At 42.8% G+C, this 17,477-nt stretch overlaps 1 protein-coding gene across 2 annotated transcripts in view; it reads left to right on the forward strand.

Moving 5' to 3' along the window:
• Window positions 1–17,477, forward strand: part of TRIM36 (tripartite motif containing 36) — a 33,350-nt gene that overhangs the window by 2,517 nt on the left and 13,356 nt on the right. Inside the window, exons 1-3 of one of the 2 annotated variants that reach the window (XM_057367779.1) lie at window positions 6,090–6,178; window positions 7,101–7,335; window positions 14,185–14,510. In XM_057367779.1, the coding sequence (XP_057223762.1) occupies window positions 6,152–6,178; window positions 7,101–7,335; window positions 14,185–14,510 (588 nt within the window). In that variant the 5' untranslated portion in view covers window positions 6,090–6,151. Of the gene's footprint in view, window positions 1–6,089; window positions 6,179–7,100; window positions 7,336–14,184; window positions 14,511–17,477 lie in introns of those variants that run through there. The other variant, XM_057367780.1, reaches the window with a different exon arrangement.

The following is a 17,477-nucleotide window of genomic DNA, read 5'->3' on the forward strand; positions in this document are numbered from 1 at the left end:
TAAAGAAAATAATATCTGATGGGTTAAATGATACCAATGCTTTCCATCTGCTTTGTRAAAACATTTTTCAGCATTTTTCTGTAAGCTAAATAAAATCAACAAGCTGTTATAAACCGGTGTGAGTTTCAGGGGGAAGCTAACAACACCGGCACTGTCCCTATGATCCCCTGATTTGATTGGAATAAGGACCTTGGCATGCTCTATTCCAAGGCACTCACCCTCTCTTTTTTCCCTCACTTGTTTGCTTTGTTTTACCATCCATTCCTACACTCCACATGGTTTGCAGAAACTGACAGTTTGTGGTTCATAAGGAGCAGCTTTAAAAGCTGTTCTGCAGCAAAAGCACTTAGAGAAACAGATAGTACTAAAAACAAGCCCTAAAACCCATATGATATGAACATGAGAAATATATAAAAATTRTTTGAGAGCATTTCAAGTTCTGCATGCCCCCCAGGTGGAACCTGCAGATGACATTGTTTTTTGTCCCTTCTTTCTGCCTGGTTTCATGCAATGACTAATGAAAAATTCTCTTATGGTAGCATTTAAGCTTTTGTGCAGGTGCCAATAGGGGATAGAGGTATACAGGGGTCTAAAYCCAAATCACAGGAGGAGCTGGAGAGGGGAAATACAACATTTACAGTGGTGGCTGCCGGGTTGATCTGGGCTGCCTGACTCAGCCAAACTGGAGCTCCACTCCTCATGCTAAAGAAGATAAGGCTTCACCTATTTCTTGCTTATGTGCAGGAAAGTGCTTCTTTGGGGTTTGGGTCCCTGTGAGGAGAATAGTCCTCTAACAGCAATTTATTTCAATTTACAGRGTATTCAAAAGCATGCCTTATTCTGTGTATGTTGTGAGGCATATTTGCACAAAGAAGTGACTTTGAAAGATTCTGTAAAGATAACGTGGAGTTCAATGGCAGCATTGAGTTAGGTTCTCTGAGAGGTCTGAGCTTGAAATCTAGCAGTCAAGAGCACTTAAAATCCAATTTGCTTGTCTTTGCAGCTTTTAAGCAGTTTCCTGGCTGGATTAGTCAGCCTGTGTAACAAAAGTATGTTTCCACATCTCAGGCATGTCCTCATCACTCCAGCAGTGGTTTCCCTGAAGCACCTAGAAGCACATGTGATGTGACATGGCAAGGGTGAGCTGCCAGCTTTGTCCTTTGGATAGGGGTATCCACAGCCTGAAGTGAAGGAGAGAACGCTCCCCATGTGTTCCATGTTCCAYGTGTACTGTCCTATTTTTCATGTCAAATCTTCATGGTGTCAGAAACTGAGCCTGTCACTGCCTTTCTTGTAAATTTGATATATTTTTTAATGTAAATGGTTTATAATCTAAATCCTTTTAAAAATACATATTACAAGAACACACATGTTCTTTCTGCTCATCAGTAATAATTTCTTTACAGGCAGSACTCTCTCCTAATTCAGAGCTGGATCATATTTTGATTTGAATGTCATGCATTTTTGGGATGGTTTTTTTTTGGTTATAATTCTTTCACTTGCTTGGCAACTGATTACAACAATTTTGTTTTATGATAAGAGATCCTCGAGCCATAGTTATGTTCATTTTGAAACATAAGGTCTACAAATCCTTGATGGCTCTTCAGGGTCACACAGTTGAAGGGCAACCATTGTGAAAACAAAGTTGAGCCTGTATTCTTGAGCCAAAAAAAGGCACATTTCTCTCAGGCAGCAAAAATTCCTACCTTATTCATGAGGGGACAATATATCTTTCAGCCTGCATGACTGGCAAAATCCTGTGGATAGAAGTCATCTTCATTAGGTTCAGCTTTTCAGGACAAGTAGAGAAGAAAAGTGCATCACTGACAATTTACAGGGACCAGGATGTGGGCTAACATCCCTCTGAATTCATCATGGAAGAAAACACACTGTGCAGGGAGAAAAGTGACTGTGTGATAATTTGGTCCCAAGTCGGTCACACCAGCTCAGGAAAAAGTCTGTTCTCATCCTGTGTATCTTCACTGTGGTGCATTGCCTCTACTGTTTTTAGTCAGAGGAGCGCAGATCAGCGGGGAACTCAGTCAGTCTCAAGCCATGGTTGCAAAAGCAGCATGAAAATAAATGTCTTGAAAAGCTTTGGTCTGAGGAACTGACTACTGAAAGCAGAGGAGGTGYTGGCAGAACCTTCCTGGTGCTTTGGCACAGGCTTGCGTTGCTCCTTGCAGTAGGACTGCAGCTACACTGTAAACAAGTGTAGGATTTTTGCAGCTTCTTGGAGAGCAGTGCTGCATCCTTCCTGAAATTATACTGATAGTTAATGCAAATGAGCACTTGGGAGATTGCTGTCTATCAATTATTAAATTAACAAGCACTTTTAATCTGAGGTAAGGGGGAAAATAGGATGACAATGCCCACCCATYGCAGTTTCTGTTTTCTTCTGCTGCCTTGGGGGTGCATGGCACGATGTAACTGTGGTCAGACCCTCTGCTGCAGGGACAGGCGTGAATTTTGAAGGGCTTGTAGAAGTATTTTGACTCTCCCCAGGGATTRCTCCATGCAAAAGGAGTCCCTTGTGAGAAGAATGGGTGTCCATTTGATACATAGCTTTGGCTATAAAGAGAGCAGAAGGGTAATCTGACTTCTGTCGTCAGATTGTAGTCAGTCGTTGGTCTTATCAACACCTTTTTCAGAGGCTAAGGACTGGAGTCTTTTCTGACACTGCTTCATGTTTTTATCTTTCTAAGGTACCAGTCATTGCAGCTATAGTTTTTCCTTCCAGCACCTAAAGCTAAAGAGAATTTTGGCACTGCAAATGTAGTAGTCCTGGGCTGGGAAAGGACCAACATGTTAGTAAAAAGGTGTGAGTGCAGAARGGAGAGTCCTGCCCTTTGGAGGCATTCAAGGATATTTTCTTCCATGTAACATCTTAATGTGATGGAGGTGTTAATTAAAATCCTGCTCTAAAGTACCCTGATGCCAGAGCAAACAGGTACACAAATAATACCTTTAACCATGTATTAAGGGCTTGAACAAAGAACCATTTACCAATCCTGGCAGTAACACAGCTGACACTGTGGTCCATGGGAAGACAGCAGGACAGGAAGAAATGTGTGCTCCGGGTTTGTGCTGGCAACACCCACCTGCGCTGGCATATTCACCTCTGTCATGAACTGCAGAGTGGTTTTCCTTGGTGTGCCACCAAAGACAAAATTTCTTCCACTGCTTCAAAAGACAAAGCTGTAGAGCCAAGGGGTCTTTGTTCTAGTCTGAGGCTGATGGTTCATTTGGCCCTGCATCAAYCACAGCCCAGTGCCAGTGGTGGGCACTGCGCTAATGCAGACAAGTGCTTATTAAAAGCTGCCTGCCTGTAACATCAGGAAAGTTGGGAATAGTAGAAGTGTTTATAATATACTTATTCAGAGGCTTGCAAATCATTATTCAAATAGTTGGAAGGCTGATAACACRTGACCTTACCAACCTGTTCTCCCCCCTGCCCAGTTAAGTGACATGTTTCAGTTTGAATACACATACTGTGCATTCACTGGCATTATCAGAATAATTTCAAGCACAGTAGTCTGTATTTTTATGAGTCTGGTTATTAAAGCAAATGCAAAATAATATCTTTATAAGTCCTCTGTAGGAAGTTGTTCTTTATTGTACTGGATGTGTAAAAATCACCTCTTCATGATTTCTGAGTATAAGTTTCCATTCAAGTTTCATTTCCAGGCCACTGAAACCCAGGTGTAAATAATGCCCAAGTGAGACATTTCAACTATGTTTGTTTTATTGACTCATATGAAAAACAATTCTGAGGGGAAAAGGGAGCTTCTTATCCTGATGTTGTTCTTTAAATAGGCAAGAAGGTCAAATTTAGGGTTTGTCAAACTGGCAACATTTCATCATGTTTTTTAATTAACCAAACCTCCTTCCGCTGTGTAATGTGAGGACAGTGTATGCTTTCACTCCAAGCTTGCTAGCTGGTGTTTTTTCTCCCTTAGCCTAATGCTATGTTAAATATTGCTACTGCAACGGTTGTGTACCCTTGCCAAAATCTGAAGATGCTGGAAATTTAAACATATTTTTATTTGTTCTGGCAGATGGTGAAAAGGGTATTTGCTACCCCTTTTCCAATGGAAACATGCTGTAAGGGGATGGTAGGAAGTTCTGGCCATCATAACCACCTCCCCACTTCTTTTTCATCCTAGCTTCCAAAAAGCTGCCTGGTGCATGCCTCCTGCATGATATTTGAGAATTCATGGCAGGCAGGCAAAGTTGGGAAAGGGTAAACACCCTGACTATTTTCAATAAGGGGACAAAGGAAGGTCTGAGGATTTACAGACTTGTGAAACTCAGTCCCTGGGAAGATCATGGAACACATCCTCATGGAAGAAATGTTAAAGTGCATGGAAATCAAAGAGGTGATCTGAGACTGCCTTTACAGCTTTAATAGGGGCAAACTGTGCCTGACCAAACTGGTCACYTTCTGTGATGGGTGTGACTGCAAAGGTCGGAGCGGAAAGACCAACAGGTGACTTCTGTGAGGCCTTTGATATGGTCCCCAATGACATCCTTGTCTCCAAATTGGAGAGACACGGGTTTGATGGATGGACTGTTYGGTGGATAAGGAACTGGCCAGAGAGTTGTGGTCAATGGCTTTGTGTCCAGGTGAAGGCCAGTGACGAGTGGTGTCCCTCAGGGCTCTCTCTTGGCACTGATGTCCTCAGTATCTTCATAAATGACAGGGACAGTGAGATGCACCCTCAGCAAATCTGCAGATGGCACAAAGCTGAGCGGWGCCATGGACACAAAAAAGGGAAGGGATGCCATCCAGGGGGACCKGGACAAACCCCACAAGTGGGCCCGTGAGAGCCTTATGAAGCTCAACAAGTGCAARGACAAGGAGSTGCACCTGGGTTGGGGCAATTCCAAACTGAGTGCACACTGGGAGATGTCACTGAGAGCAGCYCTGAGGAGKAGACCTGGGAGCTCTCATGGATGAAAAGTTGGACATGAGCCCACAGTGGGCACTGAGAGCCCAGAGAGCCAATTGTATCCTGGGCTGCAGCAAAAGCAGTTTGGCCAGCAGGGTGAGAGAGGGGATTATCCCCATCTATTCTGTTTTGTGATACCCCACCTGGAATACTGCATCCAGCTCTGAGGTCCTCAGCACAAGAGTYGTGGATCTGTTGAAGTGAGTCCAAAAGAGGGCATTAAAATGATCATAGGGCTATAGCACTTCTCCTGTGAAGACAAGCTAGGAGAGTTGAGACTACTGAGCATGGAGAAGATTCCACAGAGACCTTATTGAGGCCTTTCAGTACTTAAAGAGGGCTTATGAAAAAGAGGCAGAGTGAGCTATTACATGGCCTGCCAGTGGAACAAAGAGGAATGAATTTAAACTTACAGAAGGCAGGTTTAGAACAGGTATTAGGGTGAAACTCTTCACTGTGATATTGGTGAGACACTGGCACAGGGTGCCCAGAGAAGCTGTGGATGCTCCATCCCTGGAGCAAGSCCGCGTTGAACGGGGGCTGGAGCAATCCAGTCTCGTGCAAGGTGTCCCTGCCCACAGTGGGGGGATTGGAATTAAATGAKTAGGATGAGAGGACACAGTTTTAAGATGAGCCAGGGGAAATTTAGGTTGGACATGAAGAAGCATTCCTTCAAAGCCCAGGGAGGTGGTGGAGGTATTTAACGCGAGACTGGATGCGGCACTTAGTGCCGTGSTCTACTTGACAAAATGGCTTTAGGACTCGATGGTCTCAGAGGACTTTTCCAACCTGACTGATTCCGTGATTCTGTGGTCTTCAAGGTCCCTTCCAGCCCAATCCRTTCCACGACTCAACGATTCCATGACACGGGTACCACGGGAGGTGATCGATGAGCGGGAAAGCACTCAATACTGCCGGCCGCCGGGACGGGCGGCATTTCCGGTGCCGCCTGGCGAAAGAGAAGAGCCAAAACAATAGCAGCTCGCCAGCCGCTGTCCCGCGGGGAGCGGCGCGTTGGGGGCGGCTGGACAGCTCCGCTGCGCGGCTGCTGCCGGGGTGCGGCCGCCCCGCCCCGCTCGCCCGCCCGCTCGCCATTTTGCGCCGGGCGCCGCCGCGGGCGCTGCACCGTCCCCGTCCCGCCCGCCCGGCCGGGCAGACGGCGCCCCGGTGCAGCAGCAGGAGCAGGAGGAGGCGCGGGGATGGAGAGCGATCGGCCGCAGAGCCCGGTGAGCGCGGGGGGAGCCGGCGGGGCGCGGCCGCCGGGGCGGGGTGCGTCGTCCCTCCGCTGGTGCTGCGGGGGGCTGTAGGGTGCCTGCCTGCCCGTCCGTCCGTGTGTCCGTGTGTGTGTCWGCCCTCACGGTGTGCGCCSACAGGTTCGTCCGTGCYSGGCTGGGAGCRGAGCCGGGACGGCGGGCAGGGCTCGCAGGGAGCTCCGACGGGCGCGGTGCGCGCAGGGGAAGCGCTCCCTGAGGGCGCCGGGCGGAGCGGGCGCTGCCGCCGCCACAGACAGCCGGTGCTCGGCGGGGCGCGGTGCCAGGGCCGGCCGCGGGGGTCACGGAATTACTGAAGAGCTGCTCCGATCCACAGGCGGCTCTTTGTGCCACAGAGAAAAGACGTAAATAAACAGATAAATAAATAAATAAACGATGTTCCTGACTCAAAACTATTACCCTAATGAAATCAAGACCGTTTCAACCCTTGAACATGAATTGCACGTCAGGAGAGCCTGTTGTTTAACCAGTCTGACACTTAATTTCTTTTTTTTTTTTTACTCCCTCTTCGTAAGTCAGCGAGCAAGCTAAACATACGGACTCCTATTGTTAAGAAGTATGGTTGCTTTCGTTTCACTAGGTCCTTAAGTGGAATTAAGACTACTCCCCTCCGTTCCTCCCCTGCAATGCAGACATGACCTAAAGATGAACTGAGTTTGCCTAGTGGCAGTGCTTACTTCAGTTGAAGTGAATGCTGTCAGTGCTTTCATAAATGTTAATTGAGATTTGTTTTAGCGAGAGAAGTGCCTCAAACCAGATAAAACTGTGTGCRTTTATTCTACAGAACTGCGGTTTGGTTACATAGAGCAGTGCCATAAGTCTTGATGGCTCTGTTTTCCTGTGCTTACACTTGTTTCTCCCTCTTTCTGTCATGAAGGTTGCCATTAAGGGTATTGAAAGAGAGCTTATCTGCCCAGCATGCAAGGAATTGTTTACCCATCCGCTGATCCTTCCCTGCCAGCACAATGTCTGTCACAAATGTGTGAAAGAAATACTTTTTGCATTTGAAGACTCCTTTGCTGATGGAGGCTCTGAATCCTCTAATCAGAGTAGCCCTCGAATTAGAATCTCTGCTTCTAGCATGGACAGAATTGACAGGATTAATAGATCAGGTATGTATCAGAATTTGTGCATGTTTTCCTAGTTTTATTGTTAGATTGGCTTGAGCTGAATGGTATCTGCATTCGCAGAATGTCTTCCTGGTACTCCTGATGCGGTTAAAGAGATGACTTGGGGATAGTGCTAGTCTTGTTCATTTTGTGTCAAGAACAATGGGAATATTTTTAAGGACAATRCACTCTGTTTCATCTATAATAGATTTGTCTTTGTGGCATTCTGTAAATCTTTATAACTAGTGTGTTTGTTTATTTCTGTATTTCAGTTACATGGAGATGCAATAGCATCATGCTCAGTTGCATGGAGATGTAGATTTTGGCAATTTCATTGGATGTCATTGGTTTGCTCTGGTTTCAGCCAGCCCTGGTGGAGTAATTCTGACTTCCTTCTGAGCCTGTATAGACTTTGCAAGTTAGAGTTTTATCCTGCCCAGTTCATTATGCGTACAGTAAATAATTTCCCATTGGTTAGGATTGTTCAGGGTTGTGGATTTAAAGGACAGATGACTGTAAGCAGACAGCCCTAACAGCCTCCTTCACTGAGGTCTGCTCAAAGATTTAAATAGTGCTTAGCTGTAGGACTCCTCATGCTCTTTGTGGTATCATGCTAGAGAGATTCTCACAGTCTGTGTAATCCATGGATGAGTTGATCTGCTTTTACACATATGCACTGAAAGTGCTTTGTGCATGCTTTACTTCTTGAAAGATACCTCATCTTGGCTTTTAGCCTTCTGACATAATRATCCATTTTAAAACCACACTTCCCGGTGCTCTAGATGAGTTACAAGCAGGACAAACTCTAAAGCTCTATCTTACATTTAACATTCAGATTAACGTTCATCCTTCCCAGTTTTCACAGATCAAATGCGCAGTTTCACCAGCTTCTTTTAAACGACTAGTGAATGGTTAGGGCTRGTACTCCTTCAGATCAGTTTGATAACCAAAAAGACACCAGTTCTTGGTACTCCCTCATGCTGCCACCACCCTGTCCTGAGATACATGTACACAGGTTATTGCAGGAGTTGTAATCTTTAAATGCACTGTAGTCTGACATCATCTCAGCAAACTGATGGGAATACATCTCCTCATCTGATCTGCTAGTAGAGAGGTGATTGCTCTTCTAAAGACCTGTTYGATGAGTAGCAAGAGAGGGTTGAGACTTGGAAATAATGAGCTTCCCCCCTCTTACCTCAAAGAGCATTGGGCAGAGGCACATCAYAGGAAAATTATCATCTCAGACAGTTCAAATTTACAGAATGAAAAGCATATGGAAATGGAAGCATTAAAGAATACATTTGTAAAATGAGGTTACACTGTCTTTACTTCTAATGCTATGGCGTTAGAGCTCCATTGCTGTGTCAGCAGTGAGATTGGCTTTGAGACCAGTTTGGTGCCAGCACTGGTCAMTGGCCTGCAATTTACATTTGCACGGTTGTTATCTCGCATCTGGAGTACTCATACTGTGCACTGCTTTGCTAAATTGGCTTTCTGATCTGTAGGGGCATTTGCAAGAGAGCAGCTCCATAGGAGAGAAAATGTTCAGAAAACATCCAGAGTGGGGTCTCACATTTGAAAAAAAACCAAAACACCAGACCTTCTGGATGCTTGTGCAGTGCCTGTCAGTGTCAAGACATCAGTGTCACGTGTCAAAATGCATAGGACACCCTCCTCTYACTATGGGTTTTTCCTGTGKTTTTTTTTCCCACTTGAAGAATCCCTGATGTCTCCATAAGGAATGTAATCTATTTTAAATGGTTTTGGTATTTAAATTTTTTGTGTGCCAGAAGGAGCTGGTCCATGTTCTGTATTTGTTGTGCACACAGAGCTTGCATTTGCAAGTACCATTAATTTTAACCTAAAAAGGATGGAACTCGTTGAAATAGAGTATATGTGCTGCTTAAAATCCAGTGTGTTGGTTTGAAAATACTCCTGTTTATATTGTATTTAAAATAATTTTAATTAAAATAAATCGTGCTGTATATAACATGAAAATGAAGGCTATTTCTTATTGCTGTTCCATTATCTCTAATGTTACTGTAATTACAGTGTTAGTGTAATTAAAGCATCTAATGTGGTTTTGTTGACACTTGTACAAATGTTTGAAATATTTCTCCCTGTGCCCCTCCCCCTCAATGCCTTCCTTCTCCCTTTTCCTGTTCTGCTTAAATATTACAGTTGTTTGATATGCTAGGAAATTAAACATTCTTGCCTTTCAACCCTGCAGGAGTTTAACAGCCACAGGAGAGAAAAGAGTTGATGCTTTTCATTTGAACCATTGTAAACCAATGGTATATCTCATTTTTTGATGTCTAAACAGCTCTCTGTTCATTGTTCGCAGCCTCACAGAGGAGGTCTTTTGGGTGCAGAGGTAGAAATGCTTCACTTCTTGTGTTAGCTACACATAGTCTAGCATTTAGATCTTGAGTTAAATATTGTTGGTTAGCATATAGCTTTTTGTCAGTGGTCAAGTCCACAAAAAGGCTTTTGCAGTGAGCAAAGATACAGCAAAGAAGTTCTATAAGGACAGCTTTTCATTCTGTGCAAGACTGATTTAAAGGTCAACTGGACTGGAATTCACTTAAGGATTAGATGATATTTTTTTCCTTGTGTGTTTGTGTGACCGAATATTCACTGGTGGGTGCAAAAGCCCAGCAGTCACCACACCACCTCCTCCACCCCTGTTTTTTAATTTTCCGGAGTTTACTTGTTTACGTTTCAGTGAAACTGTTGTCTTACTGGTAATGAACTGTGATTATAGGACTGATCTTTCTAACGTTTAGAGGTCRTGTTTGGCCATCACGTTTAAATGGAATGCAACATTGGTTCTTCATTGTATCTGAGCTGCTTAATTTGGTGAAGAGCAGATTGAAATTTACACTATGTTGACATGAGTAGGTAGTTCTGCATCTCACGATTTAGCACATGAATATGTGAGGTAAACTAAACGTGTTACACTTACAGACTTGCAATATTTGGTGTGTCTAATGACACAGTCAGGTTAAAGGTTAGCCAGTGTTATATATCATTTCCCCAATTGGGCTCATCTGAGTAGCTCAGCCAATATTAAAATAGTTTGGACTATTTTAATACTGATTTATTTTTTTTTTTAATGGGATGGTCTGCCAAAAACGGGGGAAAAAATCCCCAAACTCTTTGTTGCCGCAGTATTGGCAGACACAAGAGCAATCCGTAGGAATATGGCCTCCTTCAAGAGAGGTGTGAACTGAGATAAATACAAATCCGAATTTCACACTCAGTGGAGGACAGAGCAGCTGATCGGAAGAGGAAGTTTGAATTGCCTCAGTTGAAGGCTGTAAGTGTCATGAAACAGATACCATATGATACCATCAGTCCTCTTGGGAATCTGTCCTTGTCTGCTCTTTTTGCAGAAAGCACCTTTGATTTGTGAACAACTGAAGTGKCAAAGTAACATTTTAACTTTACTGGCTTCTCTAAGGAGCCCTCTCCCGTTTCCCCTTTCCTCTTTCCCCTCCCTACTTTTCCGTCTCCATTTTCTTTTCTCCCCTTCCACCTGTCCTCTTCCCTCTCCCTGCTTTCCCCTTTCCCTTCTCCCATTTCCCTTCTCGCATCTTCCTTCTCCCCTCTCTGTTTTCCCATCTCCCCTCTTCCCTTTCCCCTTCCCTCCCTCCTCCCCCGCTCTTGTTTTTCTTCCTCTTCCCTCTTTCTCTCTTCCCCCTGCTATCCCTATCGCCTTTTCCCCCTTCCCTTTTTTCCTTCCCCCTAGAAGTCCCTTTAAAAGCATTAATTGAGTTGCAGGGTGGTAGTACACACTTGTATTTAAAAAGACCCTCAAACTTTCAAGAGAATCCAGTTGACTTTTAAATCTTTTTTTTTTTTTTTTTAACTTTCATACATTTAATGTCCATATCTTCCACAACCATAAAATTCTGGTAATGCTGTTTACTTGGAAAACAACTTTATCTTTAAGATGTCTTATCCCTTTGCAAACTATCAACTGCAGCTTGGACTTTTTATGTGTTGGTACCTCTMCTTGGGAAGATGATGTCTAAATTTTATCTTTAAAAGACATACTTAAGATTGCTCCTTGTTTGAGTCTTTGCAATCTGTGTGGTGATGTTTGTGAGTCTGAGCATGAGTGTATGTTATAATTTTTTTGTTACTGATTGAGCAACTTATTGCAAGTGGAGCAATCAGTTTACAAACCACCATGGAAAATTTCATGTGATGATTCCTAATATTTCACAAAATGCATATTTGTTTGTTATAAACTGAATTGGCAAAGTGTAGAAGAGAATATGGTAAACATCTGAGTTTCTCTGAGTTCCATATCTAATAATGTCTGCAGAATCCAGGGGAGTTGTTGCTCTGTGGTTTTTTTTGTGTGTGCTTTTTTTTTTTGTTTGGGTTTTTTTTTGCCTATAAGCAGAATTCACATTTAGCAAACTGGGCWCAAGACAGATAGGAAAGATAGTGTCCAAAGTAGTTACTTCATCAGTCCTTTCTTCTTAAAATATGAGTATATAAATCCTCTAAGCAGAAAGCAAACCGAAGTGTTCATATTTTAAGGCTACTAGGCAATAAGTTAATGTATTTCGTTACTTTTGAGTGTTGAAGTGGCAGAACACGCCAAGAAGCTTTGCAAATAAACTTCTGGGGTTTAAATCAGGAAAAAAAAAAACCCAGCCTAGATTCTCAAAGTGCTGTCAGTGAAAAGGGATGAGACATCTGAAGGTATGCAGGATTTCTTGAAACTGGATTGCTTTCCRTAAACAATGTCACCAGTCTTTGCAGAGCATGGCTCATGTTGACAGTCTCATTTCGGTCCACCACAGGCAGAATGAAAGGCCTCCATTGGGATGGATACGAATTCAGATTGTATTTTAAAACTTGACCACTGCACCACGTTTTTTCTTTCTCTTGTTTTCTTGCTTTGTCATTGTTTGCTCTCTGCTGTAGCATTCCACTTGTAGGGAGTCCCAATATGTGCCACACTGTATGACTATTTTCTTAGTTTCAGCAAATGTATGTATTCTAGCTCCTTTTTTGTAGCTATTGTCTGCATGGCAGTGCATGTGAAGTCATCTTTTTGTTTAGGACGTTGTAGAAGTCCATGTAGAAGATTTCTCTGTGTTCCCGTGTGCAGTGCTAGCTTGGAACATATACTGGAAATACAATTTGTGTTTCACTGCTGTTGCTGTGCCTTGCATGCGTGTGCTACTGTGTATGCCAAGTTACAGGTACTGCAAGATGTGCAGTAATTAATTCACTTCAAGTAAGTATTAAAAAAATGTGAAGTCAGGAAAAAAATGTAAATGCAAAAGTAATACAAAAGAGAGGGAGAAATAAAATCCAAGAAAAACGAATTATGCATAATACAGTTGTTTACCCACTGCCCAGTGTACAGCCTGTCCCYGAGCAGCAATCCAGCCCTCCTGGACTCCACGAGGGTTGGTTGTCTCCAGTTTATGTACTGGACATTATATTCTATGGTATGGAATATCCCTTTGGCCAGTTTGGGGCAGCTGTCCTGAGTGTTCCCCCTTCTGGCTTTTCGTGCACCTGCTCACTGGTGAAGCATGGAAAACCAAAAAGTCCTGGATTTAGGGTAAGCACTGCTTAGCAACAGCCAGAACAACAGTGTGTAATGACATTATTCTCATACTGAATCCAAACCTCTGCACTGTACCAGCTACTAAAAAGAAAATTATCTGACCCAGATGAAATCAGGACCAGTTAGTTATACCAACATGGAGTGCTCCAAAAGAGATCTTAATACACCAGCACTACAGAAGATGGATTTTTATTGTTTCTTTTTAAGGGGAAGCTGAGAGGATACAAATTAAGCTTAAAGAATGGCTTAGCCTGCTTTTGAAATAAATAAAGGATTCTTTCTGGTACTTGCATCCTGTGGGTTCATGAGTGAGACGGGATTCACTCCTAATTTGATAACCTCAAGAGCATTATCTTGTGAATAACCTCTGAGTCTGTGTGAGCCATCCTCCTAACAGACTCAAAAGGTTCCTTAGAGTAGTGGCTTTTCTTGAGGCTGTGATTTTATTTTGGAGAGAGGGGGAAATTCCAGTGTAGCTGTTTGGTAGCAGTGCAGCTTTTCTGCCRTTCCCTGTTTAGAAATTAATAAAGACAGATCTACCCTTGTGTAACAGTGGAGATCTGTGGTTTGTCAGTTCAGGATAGAGGAGCCTCTCAGACATAACTACCTCAGACTCCCCTTTGGTGTACAGGGTTTATTTAACAGCCCTCCTTTACCAAGGCCTTTCAGCAGGGGCCAAGTCAGCCTCTGCATTTTTTGACTAAATTATTTGGTTGAGATGTCATACCATTCCCTCATTTTCCTGGGKTTTTTTTTATGAAGTCTCTTGGGAAAGGTAAATTAAGTTTGACTCAGCCAAAGCAAGCACCAGGGAGCACAAAGCTAGCTATAATATTCTGGGAATAATTTGTTTTGCTCTGGGAGTAAGCATCTTTCTTTGCTCTCTGTATGGACAGCCAGTTAGTCTAAAACCACCTGGCTTCCACAAGACTTTGTGTTCACTGTTTCAAAAGGCTAGAGCTTGAGTATACTCAATACTAGATAAAGATTAATTTACCTGTTCAAATTCTATCTTCATATGGAATTAAGGTTTAGAGGAGTAGTTTGTGATGTCCGTTGGAGTCAGACTTTGCACTACCTTGTCAGGGCAATTGTATTCTCTTTGGCTTGGCAGACTGCAMATGAATTGGTGTTGTACTGGTTTGGATGATGTGCCACAGTCTGGACTTTGTTCATAAGTTCCTGTGCTTCTTTTAAAATCTAAACCAATTTGGTTTATGTTCATCCTAAATTGGGTTTTGGTGTCTACACAGGCAGAAAACGCAATTCACTGACTCCTAGATCGACTCTGTTTCCTTGTCCGGGTTGCCAGCGGGATATTGATCTCGGAGAACGTGGCATCAATGGATTATTTCGCAACTTCACTTTGGAAACCATTGTGGAAAGGTACAGACAGGCAGCCAGGGCAGCCATTGCTATTATGTGTGATTTCTGCAAACCTCCACCTCAGGAGTCCACAAAGAGCTGCATGGACTGCAGTGCAAGCTACTGCAATGAATGTTTCAAAGTACACCATCCTTGGGGGACTGTGAAAGCCCAGCATGAGTATGTAGGACCAACCACCAACTTCAGACCCAAGGTGAGTATCCTGTACCTTACAGAATTTGGGTTGCAGCAGTCTCATGTAGCTTCAGGCATATCTGTACAGTGGTAGTTGCTTTTTGGGACCATTATTGCTTTATTGACTATTGCTGATATTTACTGAATGAACCACAAGCTTTTTTTCTTGCTGATGGTCAAGTGGTTGTCATTGAAGGGGACATTGAGAATATATTTAAAGGCTCTCGTAAAAATGAGGGTTTTTTATTTTGCGGAATGGATTGTGTTACTTGTAATTTGAGTTATTTTTTATTTTTATTTTTTTGAAGACTTAATGATCATAGATCTTGGAATATTGTGAATTGAAGGGGATCCATGAGGATCATAAAGTCCAGCTCTTAAGTGAATGGTTCATATTGGGATTGAATCCCCAGCCTTAGTGTTTTTAGCACAATGCTTGTGACCGTCTAGAATGGGACTGCCTGGGGGGATGCCTGTGTGTGGTAAACTTARAAACCTCAACACACCTGGCCTCTTTTGTGCCCCTTTTAGGCACATCCTCTTTGGATGCTTTATGCCTGAACTTGATCCATCACAAAACATCTTCCTCTCCTTCCTTGCAGCAAAAGGAGGAGTTAAGGTCTCCCTTGTTATTACACCATTACTTTTTTATTTATAGCAGAAGAGATAAAAATGTAATAGCAGAATTTCTGCTTTATATACTGGTGCTGCTGTTGCTCCCTTSAGGCATAGCAGAGTGATTGCAAAATGCTGCTACTTTTGTGTCTCCTGCTTAAGCATGGTGCAGTACGTGGCAGTGCCTTATTGAACAATTAAATGTAATGTCACTGATGTTGSATGTCACAGATGCCATATTGCTAACCAGRAACCACAACTGGGCTTAATGTCCCAGCACCTGCTGTGTGCCTGTGCCTCCTTGCTGGAGGTTCCACAGATGCCAGAAATGCTGATGGTCAAGTAGTCCTGATTAATTATGATTAAATTAATTAAATTTGATTAATGTGTAATGTGTAAGAAGTTCTTRACTGCTGGTAGACCTTCCTTCTGAGTCTGGAAAAATTTGAGCCTCTAAAGTGAGCAAGCTGGCAGATAGTGAACATCCAGTAGCCCATTAGTGCTGTTTTTCTTGAGTGTAGCACATTGATTGCAGTTAAAAATGAGCACATGCCTCATATGCTGTAAAATGTGCTCACACACATTATGTGAAATGTCCCTCTCTTGGATGAATGAGAAATGTGTAAGTTTGCGTGCTGTCTTCTTGCTCTTGCTTTAAAATGTTGCACAACTCCTTAAAAATTTCACTTCTCTGGTATCYAAATCCTTGCAGCTGCAACATTGCTACTTGGAAATACCAAAGGCATCTTGTGACCCTTGTGCCTCGTAAACGTGCACCACAGGGCACCTTTATACTTCATGCTGACTGAATTCAGGATTAAAAGTCAGTAGCTGAATTCTCTTGAAGCAGAGCAAATTGGATTGAAGWAGTTTAGATTGTTCTGACACTGATGTATTGAGTATGTGTGCACATGTGGGATTTAGCATTTCTAATTATATGTGAAAACAGAAAGAGGGAAAAAAAGAGAAAAGCATAATACAGTTAAATCAACTTTAGATATATCCACTTTTTCAAAACCTTCCCAACAGCAGTAATCTGATCTTTACTGTGTGCTTATAGGAACTTTTCTAAGGACTGTTTGAGCTTAATATAAAAAAGGAAAAGTGCATTTTTCATTGCACTGCATTTTCAAGACCTGAGCTGAAAGCATGAAGTATTTCTTGGTTTCCTAAACAATGTTTTCAGTCATCACTTCAATTTACAACTAGGGTGGAGAGCACTTTGGAGCGTGTGTGGTGGGGATGGGAGGAGAACACACTGGGCTGATTGTTCTTGAGTTTTGAGAGAACTAGACAAGGCAGTCTGCTGACCTCTGCTGTCTCTCGCTTGCAGGCTGTAATTCTTGCTTCTTTCAGGAGATGAATAAAAATACAGGTTGTCTGTGAGGTGTGGCTGTACACTGCTGTGGAAAAGTTACTTCCATAGACTAACTGAATGACTGTAATTTTTGGAGATGTTTGCTGGCGCAGCTGATTTTCTTGGCAGCTTCCTTTTTCCCCTTTTTTATTTCCTTCCAAATCCAGTAGTCGATGCGAATGGGATTGCATTGACTGCTAACAACTAGTTGCATATTTGGCTTGATGATAATCTTAATGTACTGAGGGGCTGGTGAGACTGATGTCTTTGGGCTACTTACCATAGCCTGAGCTAACATCTGGGACTTGAAAGTTGGTTTCAGGTTTTATCTTACTGTGTCTATATTTGTGCTGCTCACAATTCTCTATTTTTATTCCCTTTTCTGACGTTTCTTGTGTGGGGGCATATTGAAACTGAAAAGCTTCCTCAAAAGCTCCTCTTTGGCAGCTTCTGTGGAATAGRTGACCCAAATGTTGTCTTTCAGTACTCTAGAATGAAGCAAAGCATTGTTTGTTTCTTTAAATTARCACACACACCAGAGGTCTTATATGATTTAATCTGTTGCCTGAGCTTGGACTTGAGCAACACTTTCTTTAACACTTTGAGCATTTATTTCAACATATTCAGTTTTTGRAAGATGATTTTTAGCTAACACCAGCTTTCTTGCAGTGCTGTTTGAACTGAACAGCTGGTATTTCGAGTCAGAGAGGAAGATTGAAATACTGGTCTTTTGTCTTTGAAATGACTGTAGCTGCTGGTGGKGGCTGCTCTTTGTCACTCCAAATGSAATGGCTATGTGATTTATCAAAATCTAGCTTAGACTTAGATTGCTACAGTGTTATGTCAGCTCTCAATTTAAGAAGGAGTTCATAGCTGTTGCAAGAGATGCTGGCATGAGCATGGTTAAATTTGACAGGCTGGGTGTGTTACATCTTGCATTTACAGCTCTGAGGAGCAGTGTAGGGTGCTGGAGGCATGCAAACAACGTGGGCAGGGGTTAGCATAAAGTTGCTG

Source organism: Malurus melanocephalus, unplaced genomic scaffold, assembly GCF_030028575.1.
Source record: "Malurus melanocephalus ecotype Western Australia unplaced genomic scaffold, MMel_1.1 scaffold_84, whole genome shotgun sequence".
In the NCBI taxonomy this organism is placed as follows: Eukaryota; Metazoa; Chordata; class Aves; order Passeriformes; family Maluridae; genus Malurus; species Malurus melanocephalus.